Consider the following 18,204-nt stretch of genomic DNA (forward strand, 5'->3'; position numbering starts at 1 on the left):
CCACATTTTTTATAGTGACAGGGTGTCAATTTTCTATGATGACTCTTAAAGTTTATCATATACTTAAAGGAAAACTCTCTAAAGTATTTAAAATGAAACAAGACAGGATTTCTGAGCATTTAAGTCTATGCCTATCATTTAGATATTACAGTCACTAGAGAAATTTGTATTGGATATTTCATACATCAATTTATCTTGTTATTTCTCTGATAAATAGCTTGCTTTCTTACTTCACACTGTTTGTGAAGCAAATGTTAAGTTCCAGAGACAATTATTCATGCATGTAGCTTTTTAATTGAAAAGAGAAAGACTTGTCAACCTTCTTAATCAAGAGATAACCACATGATAGACAACTTGTATTTATTCCTGTTGAAGTTTCCTCCCCAGAAGACCCTGGTTAAATTCCTAGGTCAGGAAGATCCACTGGAGAATGGATAGGCTACCCATTCCAGTAGTTTTGGACTTCCCTGTGGCTCAGCTGGTAAAGAATCTGCCTGCAGTGTGGGAGACCTGGGTTCTATTCCTGGGTTGGGAAGATCCCCTGGAGAAGAGAAAGGCTACCCACTCTAGTATTCTGGCCTGGAGAATTCCATGGCCTGTATAGTCTATGGAGTCACAAAGAGTCAGACATGACTAAGAGACTTTCACTTCACTTCACTTCCCCAGTTGCAAAGTATGGTTCAGAGTGGATGGTGGGGATGAGCCCCCTAGAGAGAGGGGCTCAAGCTGCCCTGGATCCCATCGGGTGCTGAGCGGAGGGAGAGGGACCTGGTAGTGTACATCCTCGCCCCACCGTGGCGAGGGGTTCACACTTCACAGGAGCCAAGGGAGACGGTCCATCACCTCCTCCTGTCTCATCCTTCCGTCCTCACAGGGGCTGTGGACACAGGTTCCCCACAGGACCCAATGCCTCCTCTCTCGTACTGGTTTGCAGTCTCCTCTGACACTCGGTGCTGTGCTTGACGGCCTCTCTCTGTCTTTTCAGACGACATCCTGTGGGTGCCGTAGCACATGGATTTCCGGACCGCCTGTGAGGAGGTAGGTCCCACACCTTTCTGCTTTTTGATTAGAGGGCTGGGGGTGGGCACTGGCCCTCGTTCATGTCCGTGGAGCCTGGCATGCAGCAGAAGGGTGGGTGAGGGCCCTCATCGGGTCCAGAGCACAACCTGTCTCAGTGAGACTCGAAGGCACAGAGGGTCTGTGAAGCCTTGGGCTTCTTCCTGCAAGAAGGAAGCATGTTTCCTTGGGTCGAGTTGTCCTCCTCCCTAAACTGTGCGCTGACGGCTTCAGGTAGTGGAAGCCTTGAAACTAATTCTTTTCACATAAATGGTTATAAATTAGATGTCTAAGGTCCCTTTTTGGCACCCCAATCCAGTACTATTGCCTGGAAAATTCCACTGGTAGGCTGCCATCTATGGGGTCGCTAAGAGTCGGACATGACTGAGCGACTTCACTTTCACTTTTCACTTTCATGCATTGGAGAAGGAAATGACAACCCACTCCAGTGTTCTTGCCTGGAGAATCCCAAGGACGGGGGAGCCTGGTGGGCTGCCGTCTATGGAATCACACCGAGTCGGACATGACTGAAACGACTTAGCCGCAGTAGCAGCAGCAAGGTCCCTTTTAGCACTAAAATCCTCCGATTTTATGATTCCACTATTTTTTCACTGTTTCAGTGTTGTTTAACTATTAATATTGGTGATTCTGACTCTGTGGAGCTGCCATTATGTTCTGTATGAGCTAAAGTGATGCATTGCTCTGTCAAGGGTGTTAAAGGCCACTCAAGTGTGCAGTCAACAGTGCGTGAACTTGGGCCCTCAGAGAAGGCAATGACTCTATTTTAGGAAGAAAGATTATCTTTTCATGTGGCATGCAAGGCATTGTCTTTGCACTCTTCGGGCAAAAGGCAAATATTCATGTGTTAAAATATGTCATATTTGCTTAGGTATAAATAAGCAAAGAGAACACCTTTCAGTTCATACTTTTTTAAAAAGGTAAATTATTTTTTATTTTTAAATTAATTATTTATTTTAATTGGAAGATAATTATTTTACAATATTGTGGTATTTTTTTGCCATACATCAACATGATGCATGTGTCCCATGCTTTTTTTTTTCCTGTGCTTTTTTTCATACATTAAAAAACAGGCAAATTATTGTTCTAGAAGCTTAAAGTTAGATGCATAAATTTTAATCCTGTGTCATTTCCAGTTGTAAATATAGTACATGGTATCATATACCATGGGTTATCCAGGTGGCTCAGTGGTAAAAAAAAAAAAAAATCCACCTGCCACACAGGAGACTCAGGTTCGATCTCTGAGTTGGGAAGATCCCCTAGAGGAGGGCATGGCAACCCACTCCAGTATTCTTGCCTGGAGAATGCCCATGGACAGAGGAGCCTGGCAGACTATAGGCTATGGAGTCACAAAGAGTAGGATCTGACTTAGCAACTAACTGAACAACAAGGTATTCTTAATTTTGAATGAGTGTAGTAAACCTGCCATTTCCAATGAAGTGTTATTTTAGTTCTGGGCAGTGAAGCCCTCAGCAGTCTGAACATGTGTTGCATGAATGAGACAGCCACGAAACACCTCGGAGACTCCGAGGTAGAGACTGGGCAGTGGGCAGTGTTTCCAGCGCACAGTTCACCTGGACTTGAGATGACAGAATATTGATTCCTAGATGGTTTCTTACACAAAAGGTTTTGATTCACTGATATGAAGCAGATATCAAATTCCCTTAGGTTTTGGCTGTATGTTACACCAGTGATACCTTTGAGGTTTCTCTCACCCTTGCTTCTATAGTCGACATTCTTGCCCTTTGGCACTGATCCCTTGAGGGTGCTGCCATTCCGACGCCCCCAGAGTGGAGCAGCTTCTTAGAGCTGTCAAAGCAGTTCCCATGTGTCTCCCACCTGCTGGCTGGACTGGACAGGACGACATGATGCTCTGAGGATGAGCAAGTTACCTCGAAGATGGGCCAAAATTAGAGCTTGCCAGAAATTCGGTCTTAGAACATTTCCATGGACTGGCATGTAAAGACACTCTAGCCTATCTCTCACTTTGCAGAGAAGCAGATTGAGAGATTTTATGAAATGCTGAAAAATGCAGCTAAAGACCCTGATGCTGGGAAAGATTGAAGGCAAAAAGAGAAGAGGGCAGCAGAGAATGAGATTGTTAGATAGCATCACTGACTCAATGGACATGAACTTGAGCAAACTCCGGGTCATAGTGAAGAACAGGAAGCCTGGCATGCTGCTGTTCATAGGGTCGCAAAGAGTCAGACATGACTGAGTGACTGAACAGCAACATGAAGCCCTGAGTTCCATTTAAGGAATTTGGCAAAAGCGAAACCATAATGTGCCACTTGGGAAGTATAAGTTTCGGCCTCTTTATAAAGTCCTACATCGCTGAAAATTATATCAAAGATATATTAAACTAAACTTATTTTCTCTTGACTGTGAATAAACTACTAACAATGAAATTTTGATATTCATGTCCACAGAGAGATCTACTTAGAATATTACCCTACAAATGCCATGCTATCTCTTCTTTGTGAAGTAATAGAAATATGGCTAGATACGTTTCACGTAGACATCTAATACAGAATGTTTTTGAAAAGGAGGGTTATTTACTGTTTGAAAAATTCTTGTCTTAAGAAGAAAATGTTGGAATTATTTTTAAGGAATTGGCATTCAATAATCTGCAAAGAAGCAAAAAAAAAGAGAATACAATGAGGACAAATGCAAAACCCACAATGCAGAAGAAGCAGTGTATGTACAGCCAGGCATGATTACTGCTTCTTTGCCTTAAAAGTGTCATCAAAATGTGCAGCAGGAGGTCCGCATTCCACTTCCAGTCCAAGCTCTCCTCACAGTTCACTTTCACATCCGTCCTCCTTAAGATACCATAGGTGTTGATGTGAAAAGACATGCTCCTTTATAACATACACTTACTAATTTAATAATTCCTGACCACTTATAATTTGATTAGTCTCTCATATAATAAAATATAATCTGTGACTGATTCAATCAATAAATATTGAAAGAAACTCTACTATGAGTAGAAGATTGTACTAGGTCTTATAGATTAATAATCCTTAAAAATGAAAAGAGTACTAACTTGCTAAGATTTTCTAGAGATAATAGTATACATAGTGAAGTCAAATGATGTGATGGAGCTAAATGTTATGATATCATTTAGGCATGTGACGCCTAAATACTGACTGACTCTTAGGTGAATGTTCTTACCTGATGGAGGCCCTGAGTTCCAAGAAGTAAGGACTTGCCTTTGGATTGGATCACAGCCTTGTCTATCTCAATGAAACTATGAGCCATGCCGTGTAGGGCCACCCAAGATGCAGGGGTCATAGTGCAGATTTCTGACAAAATGTGGTCCACTGGAGAAGGGAATGGCAAACAACCTCAATATTTTTGCCTTGAGAACTCCATGAACGGTATGAAAAAGCAAAAAGATATGACATTGAAAGATGAACTCACCTGCTTGGTAGGTGCCAAATATGCTACTAGAGATCAGTGGAGAAATAACTCCAAAAAGAATGAAGAGATGGAGCCAAAGTGAAAACAATACCCAGTTGTGGATGTGACTGGTCATGGAAGTAAAGTCCAATGCTGTAAAGAACAATATTGCATAGGAACCTGGAATGTTAGGTCCATGAGTCAAAGTAAATTGGAAGTGGTCAAACAGGAGATGGCAAGAGTGCACATCGATATTTTAGGAATCAGTGAACTACAATGGACCAAAATGGGTGAATTTAACTGAGATGACCATTATATCTCCTACTGTGGGCAAGAATCCCTTAGAAGAAATGGAGTAGTCCTCATAGTCAACAAAGGCCTTTGGATGGAAGGGCCTCTGAAGGCTTCAAGGAGCTGCACTTCTTCTATAAGAGCTTGAAAAGTAGCTGGAAGTTAGCAGAGGAGGAGGCTGGTCAGACACACTGCAGCAGGGAAGGGAGGGCATGAAATGAGGCTAGAAGCGTCTTGTGTGGATGATGCTTAGTACCATCAGTTCTGCTACCACAGACGGAGCCACACAAGGGGTCATGTATCACTCACAACTGCAGGCTTAAGGAACAGGTAACTTTCACTTATCAACCAACAGAGAGAAATAGGAGGACTCCTGAAAGACTACTGGCCACGCATGTGGTGGTCTTGGTCTTCACCTGGCTTTGTGCAGTTTCTTCTGCCATCTTGCAAATACTACCTTTCAGGGTGAAAAGAACATAGATATTAAAGTTCAGTGAAAACACAATTTGTGTTCTTTCAGGGCCTAGAACCTAAACTAAACAGGTTTTCTCTTTCATATAGGAAGTCAGTGACAGTCTACTTTTTGAATTTCCAAAAGTACTTGATTTATGCTAAGGGCACATTCTTAATAAGTTTACATGTGAGGTATGTTTTTAGAACAAAGAGTAAATCAATGTAAATTCATGAACACACTTCATTGATTCACAGATAAGAAATCAATGACTAGATGCTTAAAAGCATTGCCTTTTGAGCAATGAAGAGGCATTGCTCTTTAGTATTCCTCTAAGGAAACAGACTTCAGTGTGGGGTTTGCAAAATCCAGTGCAAGGTAGGATCGTCCATCAGGGATAAGAAAACAGCCTTTGAAGACGTCATTTTTCAGATTTTATGATCACATACTGTGCTTGTAGGTTATATGCAGCACGTGCATGTCCTCATGCACACGTGACGCAACCACAGCTTAAAAAGGTAGAAGACAAGCAACTCTTATGTTAATAAAGAAAAAGAAGATGGGTGCAGGTCCTAAGTTTATGCTAAAATGTGGGACTGGTCATTATCTGGGTGGGTTTTTATTCTTGAACAACCTGGGTCTGCAAATCTATAAAGACTTTGCAGCCAGGGTTGTTTTAGTTCATGCTGCGCAGGCAGCACTCTCAGGTGCTGGTTCCCATTCTCAGCCCCCAAGACTGCATCGGGGACGAGGGCGTGTGGATCCAGCCCTCCCATCCCATGTCAGCTGGTGTCCTTTGCTCCCTCCGTAGCCCGGCTGTGGCAGGAAGGGCATCCCTCAGGTCGAGTGGGGGTGGGGATGCCGCCACTTGCCATCACTCTGATCCAGGAAGCATCACTATTCAAGACTGAATTATTTCCAGAGCTTTGGTGAAAAACACTGATAGCCCAGCTATTGTGTACAGAAGGATGGGGAGGTATCCTTACAGAGATCTCTGCCGGACGACACCAGGCAGGGAGTCGGAGGCCCAGGTTCAAACCCCACCTCCTGCCTGTCTCCACGCCTCTGCTTTTGTCCCATCTGCCAGAACCACTGCGCTGGGGGACCAAAGTCAAGTGAATAAACAAATACATCTGGGCACACAGTCAGCTCTATATAGTGAATGAACTGTGTGCCTGCCTCCTACAGTGATGATGCCAATCCAGCAGGCTGCTCTGAGCCAGGAGAGTGTCCGAAATGGATAGTACCCATCTTCTCGCAGCTACTGAAGCAGCTCTGGGCCTGACCCATCCATTCAGTCCCCAGCATCTCCTGCCCGAGGTCTTATGTTTCTGCCAAGAGTAACTGTGTTCTCACTTTCCCAGTCCCCATCTGCCTTCTCCTCTGGTCTAAGAAATAGGCTTATAAGACCTTACTCTAAGCGTACCATTTCACTGTGCAGTGCCTACCTGCCGACACAGGGTACAGGGACCTTTGCCTCCCACCCCTACCCCCACCCCCACCTCCTGAAACTTCTGGTTCAGCTCCTGTCAAACTCCATGGGCTCCACATCAGAGCTGTGTTCTCCATCACATGGACTCTGCATTCTCATGCTTCTATATTTTTACTCAAATTTCCCCCTTTTGGATAAAATAACTTTTGCCTTCTCTACTTATTGTCTCAATTTATTTTTTTCAAGACAAGCCACCTCTTTCTGTCCACAAAGCCTTCTGTCACATGCCTTCACTCATGAATAGCTAATTCTCCTGTATCAAGTGCTGAAACATCATATTGCACCTTATTTGTATATTTGGATGAGTAGGAATATTCTGAGACCAGAGATTATCATCTAATTCAAGTCTGACTCTCTGTTAGTTACATTGTATTTGAAAAACAAATGCATCTGTGGAATTTTTAATGTAATTTCATGTCCATGAGCTGTATTTCATAATAGAATATATATAGCATTTATATGGAAATATATATTTTAATGTTAATTTATTGTTAGCTTCATTATCTCTCAGTTTGTCATTTTCTCCAAATAGAAATTTATTGGCATATATATTTATGGTACATATATTACATTCTAATAGAAGCTGCCTCATTTTTTATCTCCCATCACTCTTGTCCTCTGAGGGGCCCGGCACTGCTGTAGGTCCACATTCTGTTTTCCAGACAACTCTCCAGTAATTAGGGGACATGCTTGAGTGGATGGAGGTGTGACCACATCAGAAATGTGATGAGAGAAACCTCCGAGCTGTGCTTTAGTTCCTTAAGCTTTCCCTGGATGATCTTCAATCTCTCTTTGATGTGAGACAATAATGTGTTTACGGGGTCTCAGGGAAAATCCCCTCTCTCCTCCTGGAATTGAGGCAGAGCTTTATCTGTGAGTGCCAGCTAGTCCGTGATTCTGCTAGGGGAATGGTGTGGAATGTTCTGCCCACTGAAAAACCATCAAACACACCCAATTAAATTCCCTGGGCTTTGATGTCATCTCCTTCTCTAGAGCATTTCAAGCAGTCTGATATCGGCCCCTGGCCAAGATCATATTGTAAGCATGAGAGAATTTGCCTTGGGAAAAATGTACAAAACTTGTGTTCTATATTAAAGAAAATAAATTTTGCTTTTGCTGAAGTATCAAAACTTTTGTCTTCTAGACGTACGCACTCGAGCTGAGCTCTGGGGGGGATTAATGGATACAATTTATGGGGGCCTAGCCATGCACGATCTCAGAGGAGTGACTAGGACCATCACAACTCCTGGAAAAGCTTGTTTTTCCTTAAAAGACATTATAATACTTACAGAATAATTACAGACCAATCTAACCACATATAATAAAGGGCATAATGGTGTGTATCCCACATGGAATAAAACAGTTTACAGAAAATTCTCTCTAGAAGCCACAGTGTCTCAGTATATTCTCATCAATATTGTGAACATTCTCTTAAAGAAACAAACCCCTAATAACCCATGCGTAATTTATATTCCAAGAGACAGTTCTGTATTATTTACCTGGGATTTCATGCTACTTAACTACTAAGGATAAAAATATATTTCTATGTATTTATCCCTTTATCCAAATTAAGAATGGCTCAAGGCAGTGCTAGTGGTAAAGAACTCACTTGCCAGTGCAGGAGACATAAGAGACGCAGGTTTGATCCCTGGGTCGGGAAGATCCCGTGGGGAAGGACATCCACTCCAGTGTTCTTGCCTGGAGAATCCCGTGGACAGAGAAGCCTGGTGGTTTACAGTCCACGGTGTCACAGAGTCGGACATGACTGAAATGACTGAGCATGCAATGGGGGTGGGGTGGCATGGGGATACGATGTTTTTTCAGTGTAATGAAAATGGTCAGAACTTGGTTATAACGATAACTGTGTATTGCTCCACTAAAAACATAGAATTGAATGCTTTAATGGGTTTAATTTTGTAATATATACTGTGACTTGGATTTCAATAAAACCTTACCAAAAAAGTTATGTAGGTTGTAAATATTAAATAAATGTTCACTATTTTTCAAATATAGCATATAAACTATAATCCTACCTTTCCAAATCTTCGTGGGTATTTTCTGATATGATCTCTATGAGGCCTACCTGGTATGAAAATTCTAGACAAACCTGGACAGTTATTAAAAGCAGAGACATCACTTTGCTGAAAAAGGTCTGTATAGTAAAAGCTATGGTTTATCCAGTAGTCATGTATGGATGTCAAAGTTGGACCATAAAGAAGGCTAAGCACTGAAGAATTGATGCTTTCCAACTGTGGTGCTGAAGAAGACTCTTGAGAGTCCCTTGAGCAGCAAGGAGATCAAACCAGTCAATCCTAAAGGAAATAAACCCTGAATATTCATTGGAAGGACTGATGCTGAAGATGAAGCTCCAATACTTCGGCCACCTGATGCAAAGACCCGACTCATTGGAAAAGACCCTGATGCTGGTCAAGATTGAGGGTAGGAGGAGAACAAGGTGACAGAAGATGATATGGTTGAATGGCATTACCAACTCAATGAACATGAATTTGAGCAAACTCTGGGAGATGGCAAAGAACAGGGTAGCCTGGTGTACTGCAGTCCATGTGGTCGTAAAGAGTTGGACACAGCTTAGCAACTGAACAATAGCTTGGTGTGAAATGGTTATACTTTTCTTTGTACCTGTTTTGTTTCAGGCTCATCTGACTACATTTTTTTCTAGCTTTCTTGATGTTTTGCTAAAAAGGCCATAAAAATATAATCTATGAACTGAGTATAATTCTTTCTCTGTTTTGCTCTTTTTTGGTCTGAAGACAAAGACGGGGATCTGTTTGCTGCAGGATGGTAACCAGGAGCCCTTCAAAGTGCGGCTGCACCTGGCTAGGGATATCCTGATGATCCAGGAGCAGGACGTGACATGTGTCTCTGGAGAGCCTTTCTATTCCGGTGTAAGTATCTCTTCCCTCTCTTGAAGTTTTCTCATTTTTTTTTTTCTGTCTTGTCCTGAATAAAAACATCTATTCACAGAAAATACTTAATATTTTTCCCTTATATTCAGAGCCAGTAATTTTTGTCTACAGTGTAGTAAGCAGCGTCCTTGCATATGGATTCATACCTGGTCCAAAGACATACATGGGGGCCCGTCTCCAGCCCAGGGTCTTGTTGACTCCGAGTTGCCAGTGTATGGCTGGAGGGACACTTGTGTTTGTGATCATGAGGGAGCGGGTTGTAGCTCTCCTCCCCAAGGACTAAGTAGAAGTATCACATGACAGTTTCCACTCTGAACTCACCTTACATCTCACTGAACCTTCAGAGAGGGGCGTCTCTGGGAAGCAGGAGTGTTTGGGTAGTGGTCCCTGAACGCATGTCAAGATTCTCCCTGGGGCTTGTGGGTGGAAGACTCTGTGGACCTCACAGAGTCTCGCTGGGTGCTGTGCAGGCTGTCTGTGCCCTCAGCAGTGGACACAGGAACCTGCTGCTGGTCCTGCCTTTGACCAGCATTAATTTTCTCACAATCCCCTGGTCAGCCTCCTCACTGAAGTACAGCTCTGGAGACAGGCTGGGGGGTGTTCAGTGACAAAATTTCACCTGAGTACATTGAAATATCTCATGAGCTTTATTCAGTGATTCATGAGGCCTTTCCTGGTGGCACAGTGGTAAAGAATCCACCTGCAGTGCAGAAGATGCAGGTTCAGTCCCTAGGTCGGGAAGATGCCCCGGGAACGGAAATGACAACCCACTCCAGTGTTCTTGCCTGGAGAATTCCATGGGCAGAGCAGCCTGATGGGCTACAATCCATGGGGCTGGGCGGTACTCATCTGGCAATTAGGAGGAGTTCTGTCAGCTAAAGAAAATAAGAGGTTTCCAGAGGGAGAAATGGTCAAAAAAAGTAAACTGTTCCCAAAGAAAGGCTTGTTTCTGTGAAGGTCATCCTCCTGAGGGGAGAGAAGGTCTGTGGGGGAAGCGGGTCATTCTAGCGCTGACAGGGGAGTTCCAGGCTGAGTGGTTAAACCAGTGACCATCCTGCAGAAGCTGGAACTGCAGGGTGGTCAATGCCAAGTGCCTGGTGACCTGGGCTTAGCACATGGGATTCCACGTGGGCCTGTCAGACCCTTTCCAATAGGTGAAACTAAATTGAATGTGACAGAATACTTATATCATAATACTGGATGTTTTAGAGTTTATCCTTCTTGTGTAATAACATCAATGACATCATCTTAACAGTGTCGTCATGTGTGATCTCAGGGGAGAGTCGCAGCACGTGTCACACAGGCCGCTCCTGGGTACCCTGATGTCTGTAGTGACTCAGCAGGCAGACTCACTGTGTAGCTGATTCACAGGCTTATTTCAGACTGTTTTGTTGGGGTGAATAATGCTGAATTTGAGCTTCCACCTCACTTCTCACCAACATCCTGCGGGGAGTCACGCTGGGTCCTAAATCTATAATCTCCTGCTGACGAAAGACAATGGATGCTTTGCGGACTGTTAACTGTTCTTTGTCACAAACCATTTATATCATCTTGAATCATGGGTCTGGCTGTCAAGGCTGATTACACTGTTCCCATAGGGTCACCCTTTCTTACTTTTAGTTAATAAAAGAGTAATGGCCCATTACCTTTTTTCTTCCTTTCTTTTCCTTTATTTTTTGGCAGAAAAATATATTACATATATCATATACATTACATATATACACACATACACATATTTTACATACATCAAAATGGTACATGTATACACATATATATTACATACATCAGAATGGTACATAGCAGTTGTCAGGTGGAAACGTGAATGCTTCAGTTAACAGAAAAAGTCACCTTCCTTGTGCTCAGAAGTGGACTGTTCTGTTCCTGTACCTCCTGAGTGACCAGCCCCCTCAACCAGAGGAAGCCATGTCCACCCCTGTGATACTATCTCCTTCAACATTGCCCTGAAAGAAAATCAAATTTAGCCAAGGTCGGTTTTAAATGTTGGCAATATATTTTTAGAAGGCCAGTGAGACTAAAATCAATATGAGATGGCTGCATAATTCATCTCAGAGACGCCTGTTTCAAAGGGGTTGCCAGTAACAGACAAGAAAATCTTGGAGATTAAATTCTAAATATGGCAGAATTATCAGATATGTGGCGTCAATGTAATTAGCACCTCAGTAGCCGTCTATGGGGTCGCACAGAGTCTGACATGACTGAAGCGACTTAGCAGCAGCAGCAGAGTTCTAATGAGCATCATTAGGACTTAGAATTAACAAAACTAGGCAACTTCCTCTAGTTTTCCTTGTGGGAGAAAGTGTGCAGTTAGTAATCTCATGTGTGAAACCATCATCTCCTGAAGGAGACATCAGGAGAAATTGATGTCCGGCTTTCACGGTGAGAGTCAGTGTTCGCTCCATGGGGGATGTGCTGGGATGCAGAATTCAGAGGTGAGGTCCACTGTCTGTGAAATTTGATCAAGAGAGACATGGCAGCTCCCGGGGGTGGATTCTTACCAGCTCATCTGGGGTGAAAGGGGTGTGAAGCCTCAGGTTTTTTCTCTTTTCTTCCCATCAAAGAGCCACTCACACACACACAACATACACATTATATATATATATTTTTTTTCAGCCTTTAATGCCATCAGTTGTTTTGTACTACAGGTAGAGAAATTTGATGTTTAAAAATATGTTTTTCCTCCACTTCCCACTAGAGCAGTAGACTTGTGCAAGGTTGAGATTTACTTCAGCACCTTGACAGAGACCTCCATGAATGGCTCTCCAGGGGCAGTGATGGGACAGCCCTGTGCCTCCCAGCCAGGCTCTCGTGGGGTGGGGGTGCTGAAGCAGCTGGAACTCCTGCCTGGACCAGCAGGAACAAGGAAACCCTCACCTTAAAAAAGAAAAGATAACCAACAGCTGCCAACCTTGAAATGTCAGAGACGTTACAATTATAACAAGAGCTGGAAGGTGGCCGTCGTGAAATGGTTTTACCCTTCTTACAACAGCATTGACACAAGTGAGAAAAAAAGAAAGTCTTAGCAGAAAGCAAATGGAAAATGCAGAGCTGAAAATTCAGCTGAAATAAGAGCTCAGAGGATGGGTTCAGCAGCAGAATGGAAAGGACAGAGGAAAGGATCAGTTAGCTTAAAGACAGAACAATAAGAATCACCCTCTCTGAATTTAGGAAAGAAATTGATCTGGAAAACATAATGGACCCATGAGCTTAAAATGAAAAATCCATCGTTTAAGTCCTAAGCGTCCCAGAAAAAGAGAAGGACATCTGAGCTCAAACAGTGCTTGAAGAAACAATGGCTGAAAACTCCCCCAATTTTGCCAAAGATGTAAACTTATACATTAAAGAAGTAGGACAGATCTCAAAAGGATAAACCCAAGAAACTTGTGTCAAGACAGATCTTAGTCAAATCCTGAAAACTAAAGACAAAGAAAACAACTTAAAAGCAGCAAGAAAAAAACAATATTGTTCTTTAGCAATAGGCAAAAAGTAATTCAAATGATAGTAGATTTTCCCCCCAGAAACAATGGAAACCAGAAGGAAGGGGCACAGTATTTTTCAACTACTGAAGAGAAAGAACCAGCAACCCAGATTTCTCTATATGCCTAAGTAACCTTCAAGAATCTGGCAGAAGCTTACAACTCATTAGTGAAATGGCCAATAAAAATGAGCAAAGGATTTGAACAGAGATTTTTTTCAAGGAAGATTTATAAATGGCCAACAGGGAAAAAGAAATGCTTGACACCATCAGCCATTCAGGAAATGGAAGTCAAGACCACAGCAAGGTCCACTTTATATCCACTAAGATATTTATCATCAAAAAGACAGAAAAGAGCAAGTGGTCCTCAATATGCAGAGAAGCAGAGATTCTCAGACCCTGCTGGGAAGGATGTGCAATGTCCGTGGGGTGGAACAGCCGGAAGTTCTCAGTATCACTCGTTTGAGGACACTCAGGAGAAATGAGCTCACATGTCTACACAGAAATGTGCCCACAGATGTTCACAGTAGCATGAGTCATAGTAGCCCAATCATATAAATACCCCAGAGGTGGAGGAATGGACCATAGACTGTGGTGTATCTACACAGAGGAAGGTTAGCGGGCAGCTTAGAAAACAAAGTGTTGGTACATGCTACAATCTGGACAAACAAACCTGAAAGCATCACAGTGAGAAGCTAAACACACAGGACCACATGCTGTGCATTTTCATTAACGTGAAATGTCCACAACAGGTGGACACCATGGAGATATGGTGTAGATTAGCATGCTGAGATTAGAATGAGGGGATCAGGAGTGATGGGTTCCAGCAACATTTTGAAACGACAAGTGTTCTTAAATTGATTGTGATGATGGATACATAACTGAGACAATACTAAAAGCCACTAAATAATGCACTTTCAAGTGGCTGGTGTAAAGGTACGTGAATTATAGCTCTCAAGAACTATTTTTAAATTTTTTTTTATTGTGGTAAAATTCACATGATATAAAAATACTATTTTAAGCACATTCAACTGTAAAGTTCAGCAGCACCAAGTACATTCACGTTGTTTTACGACTCTCACCGTCATCCTTCTCCTGAACTTTGGGGCTTGCTGTTCTATCCCGCTGATCTGTATGTTTAGCCTTAAAAGAAAAGCCACTGTGTTGTCTTGATTCCTGCAGTTTTACAGCAGGTCTGAGACAGAGATCCCAGATCCTCTGGCTCTGTCCTCTGCTTCAGCATCACGTGGCTGTTACAGGTCCTCTCCACACAAACCCGAGAGCCAGCTTCCAACACCCACAGGCAGCTTGCTGGAGTTTTATTAGGATTTATCGATTCCATAGATCAAGTGGGATGAGTCAGTGTCTTGAAAATGTTGAGTCTTCTGGTCTACAAATATAAAATATTTCTCTTTACCTTCCTCATTTTTTATTTCTTTCCTCAGAGTTTATAGTTTTCCACATAGGAAACTTTTTGTCATTGTTGGTTAGTTGTTCAGTCATGTCTGACTCTTTGTGACTTTATGTCTGACTCTTTGAGACCCCATGTACTGTAGCCCACCAGGCTTTTCTGTCCATAGGATTCTCTAGGCAAGAATACTGGAGTGGGTTGCCATTCCCTTCTCCAGGGGATCTTCCTGACCCAGGGATCAAACCCAGGTCTCCTGCATTGCAGGCAGACTCTTTACCATTTGAGTCTCTAGGAAAACCTTTACTTGTTAGATTTGCACCACAGTATTCCCTTTGGGGGCTTCCCTGGTGGCTCAGCTGGTAAAGAATCCCCTGCAGTGTAGGACACCTGGGTTCGATCCCTGGGTTGGGAAGATCCCCTGGAGGAGGGCATGGCAACCCACTCCTGTATTCTTGCCTGGAGATTCCTCATGGATGGAGGAAACTGGCAGGCTGTAAGTCCTATTGCACAGTCCAAGAGGTCACAAAGGGTCGGACACGACTGAACAACTAAGCACACACATTCCCTTTTTAACGGGCTGCTATAAATGGTACTGTGATTTTAATCTCAAGTTTCTGTTCTCATGGCTGATATACAGGAAAGCAGTCAAACTTTGTGTATTAATTATGTCTCTGTGGCTTTGCTGTAATTACTTTTAGTTCCACGGGGTTTTTGTTGATTCTTTGGCATTTTCTACATAGACAGAGAACAAAGACAATTTTCTTTTTTCCCCTCTAATCCACAGACTTTTCATTCCCGTCACTGCTGCGTTGTGCTACCTGTAACTTTCAGCACGAAGTTGAAGGACAGTGGTGAGGGTCGTGCCTGCCTTGTTCCCCATCTCAGGGGAGAATGGTGTTTCTAAGTACTCTTTCCCTTTGTCACAGCATACCCAGATTTTTCAGTTATCTTTGTTTTTTCATCTTATTTTTCCACCTCATCTCAGGGCTGTGTAATGGAAAAGACAGTAGAATCTGAGAAACTTTCATTTCCATCCTGAGTTGGATCTTGGCCAGGTTACTTCAATTCATTTGCATTTGCATTTTCTCACTCTTAATTGGGACAATGCTGCCTACGCAGCTGGGCTGTTGCAATGATTACGTGTTTGAAATGAAAATGCGGGGGGGAAAGCTCTTTATTCACTTAGCACATGATTATCTAACTTTGATTTAGGCCCAATACTAAATTCTACCAATACAACTGTGAGCAAGATATAGATTCAGAACTCAGAAAACTAGTGGGAAAAGACAGTCAAGGTCACAGTGTATTTTAATAAACCATCATGAGTGTTAATAGACCCACATGTGCACATAGTAGGTTTTTAGTAATCAGAAGCTACTGTCTTGTTATTATTCTTTTTTTGAGGTTTAGTTATTTTTCTTGAATTGTCAAAAAGAGTTCACGATTTTTCTTGTTTCTCTCTTGTATATCTTCTTTGCATCTATCACACAAAATCAGTCCACTTCTTCACTGTAATCTCTCTAGTTTCTGCCTCGTTCTCATGACTTCCTCTCTTCTCACTACATGTCTCGAAAATGTCCATTCCTTGGGTGTGTAAGAGCACTGTGTTCTCTCTGGTGACATGTGCATACTGGTTCACATGCAGTTCAGGTGGTAAATGTGGAGAGTATGTCAAATATAATCTTTCAGAGAGCAGGGGTGAAAATAATTATGTATTTGATAGCAGTGTCTTTTTCATAACATGAATGGGTTCAGGTGCACAACACAACTTCACACAAGCCAGCACTGCTGTTGGGCTCCATCATTTTGTCCTGTGAGGAACAGGAAGATTAAAGGAAGGCTTTTCATGTGTATGAGTGCATGGGAGCTCCTGACTCAATTTTGTGTTTTAAGAAATAAAATAACCGATTATACCTGGTTTCCCAAAGGACAGTGGCTTGTTGCTAGGCAACTTTTTTATGAAACTCACGCTGTGATAACTAAATACAGCTCCCAGCTAACTTATAGGTAGCCTCTAATTTTAGAGGTGAGCAGCTGAAACAATCCATTAACACTGTCTCTCTTTCCCTTGACTGTTGGGGCAGGAAGGAGACCCCCCACGTGGGGAGGAATGGAGGGGCTGGGGGCATAGCTCAGGTGGCACACAGACTATGACAGAGTGTCAGCAGGTGACATCCAAACGGTGGTCTGCCTTTACATGCCTCCTGCTGCCTGCAGGCACCAATTTAAAGTTCTGGCTTTAAAGCACAAAGTCGTTTGTCCTGTCTGTCTCCCCACTTTCTTAGCAGTCAGCTAATGAAGCAGCAGCATCCACAGGTGCTGGCTGCTTCTGCAAGCATGCGTGTGCCTGTGTGTTTAAAAAACATTAAAATAAGTGCTGCTTCTGAGAGTTCCAGCAGGTTCTGCTGACTCTTTGGTCTCTCCAAACTCTTCTCTGCATCAGCAGTTTTGTATTTGATTTGGAACCTGTTCTAAATATGCTCCCCCAAAGATGGGAGGGCATCATACAGAGTGAATGAGGCCCTGCACAGACCTTTGATAACTTGCATGCTTGCCATTCTTTCAGAGAAAAGCTGGGTTTCACACACACTCCACTGCTCAGGAGAACTCACTCACCAAGCTGTCCTCCTGTCCGATGATTGCTGTGCAAGAAGTTCTAGAAACTTCTGGTGATGCTGCTTGCTGCTAAAAATTCATTGCCAATTCCACTCACCATTGCAACAGAAAGAATAAAATATCTAGGAATAAACCTACCTAAGCAGACAAAAGAACTATATAGGGAAAATTATAAGACACTGATGAAAGAAATCAAAGATGACATAAACAGATGGAGAGATATTCCCTGTTCCTAGTAAGAAGAATCAATATTGTGAAAATGACTATACTACCAAATGCAAGCTATGTATTCAACGCAATCCTGATCAATTTACCAATGGAAATTTTCACAGAACTAGAACAAAAAATTTTCACAATTCATATGGAGACACAAAAGACCCTGAATAGCCAAAGCAGTCTTGAGAAGGAGGAATGGAGCTAGAGGAATCAATCTGCCTGACTTCAGACTATACTACAAAACTACAGGCATCAAGACAGTATGGTATTGGCACAAAAACAGAAATATAGACAAATGGAACAAGATAGAGAGTCTAGAAATAAACCCATGCATCTATGGGTACCTTATTTTTGACAAAGGAGGCAAGAATATGCAGTGGGGCAAAGACAGCTCCTTCAATAAATTGTGCTGGGAAAACTGGACAGCTACATGCAAAAGAATGAAATTAGAACACTTCCTAATGCCATACACAAAGATAAACTCAAAATGGATTAAAGACCTAAATGTAAGACCAGAAACTTTCCTCTTAGAGGAAACCATAGTAGAACGCTCAATGACATAAATCAAAGCACGATCTTCTATGACCTACCTCCCAGAGTAATGGAAATAAAAACAAAAATAAACAAATGAGACCTAATAAAACTTAAAAGCTTTTGCACAGCAAAGGAAACTACAAACAAGGTGAAAAGACAACCCTCAGAATGGGAGAAAATTACAGCAAAGGAAACAACTGGCAAAGAATTAATTTCCAAAATATATAAGCAGCTCATACAACTCAATATCAGAAATACAAACAACCCAATCAAAAAGTGGAAAGAAGACCTAAACAG

General features: G+C 42.4%; 1 protein-coding gene across 2 annotated transcripts in view; it reads left to right on the top strand.

Annotated features, from left to right (window-relative positions):
- SNTG1 (syntrophin gamma 1) overlaps nt 1–18,204 on the top strand; it is a 408,779-nt gene that overhangs the window by 262,281 nt on the left and 128,294 nt on the right. For both annotated transcript variants that reach the window (XM_060393389.1, XM_027973279.3), the window contains exons 3-4: nt 986–1,038; nt 9,482–9,616. In XM_060393389.1, coding sequence (XP_060249372.1) covers nt 1,012–1,038; nt 9,482–9,616 — 162 coding nt within the window. In that variant the 5' untranslated portion in view covers nt 986–1,011. The remainder of the gene's footprint in view (nt 1–985; nt 1,039–9,481; nt 9,617–18,204) is intronic.

The sequence above is a fragment of the Ovis aries genome, chromosome 9 (genome assembly GCF_016772045.2).
Source record: "Ovis aries strain OAR_USU_Benz2616 breed Rambouillet chromosome 9, ARS-UI_Ramb_v3.0, whole genome shotgun sequence".
In the NCBI taxonomy this organism is placed as follows: domain Eukaryota; kingdom Metazoa; phylum Chordata; class Mammalia; order Artiodactyla; family Bovidae; genus Ovis; species Ovis aries.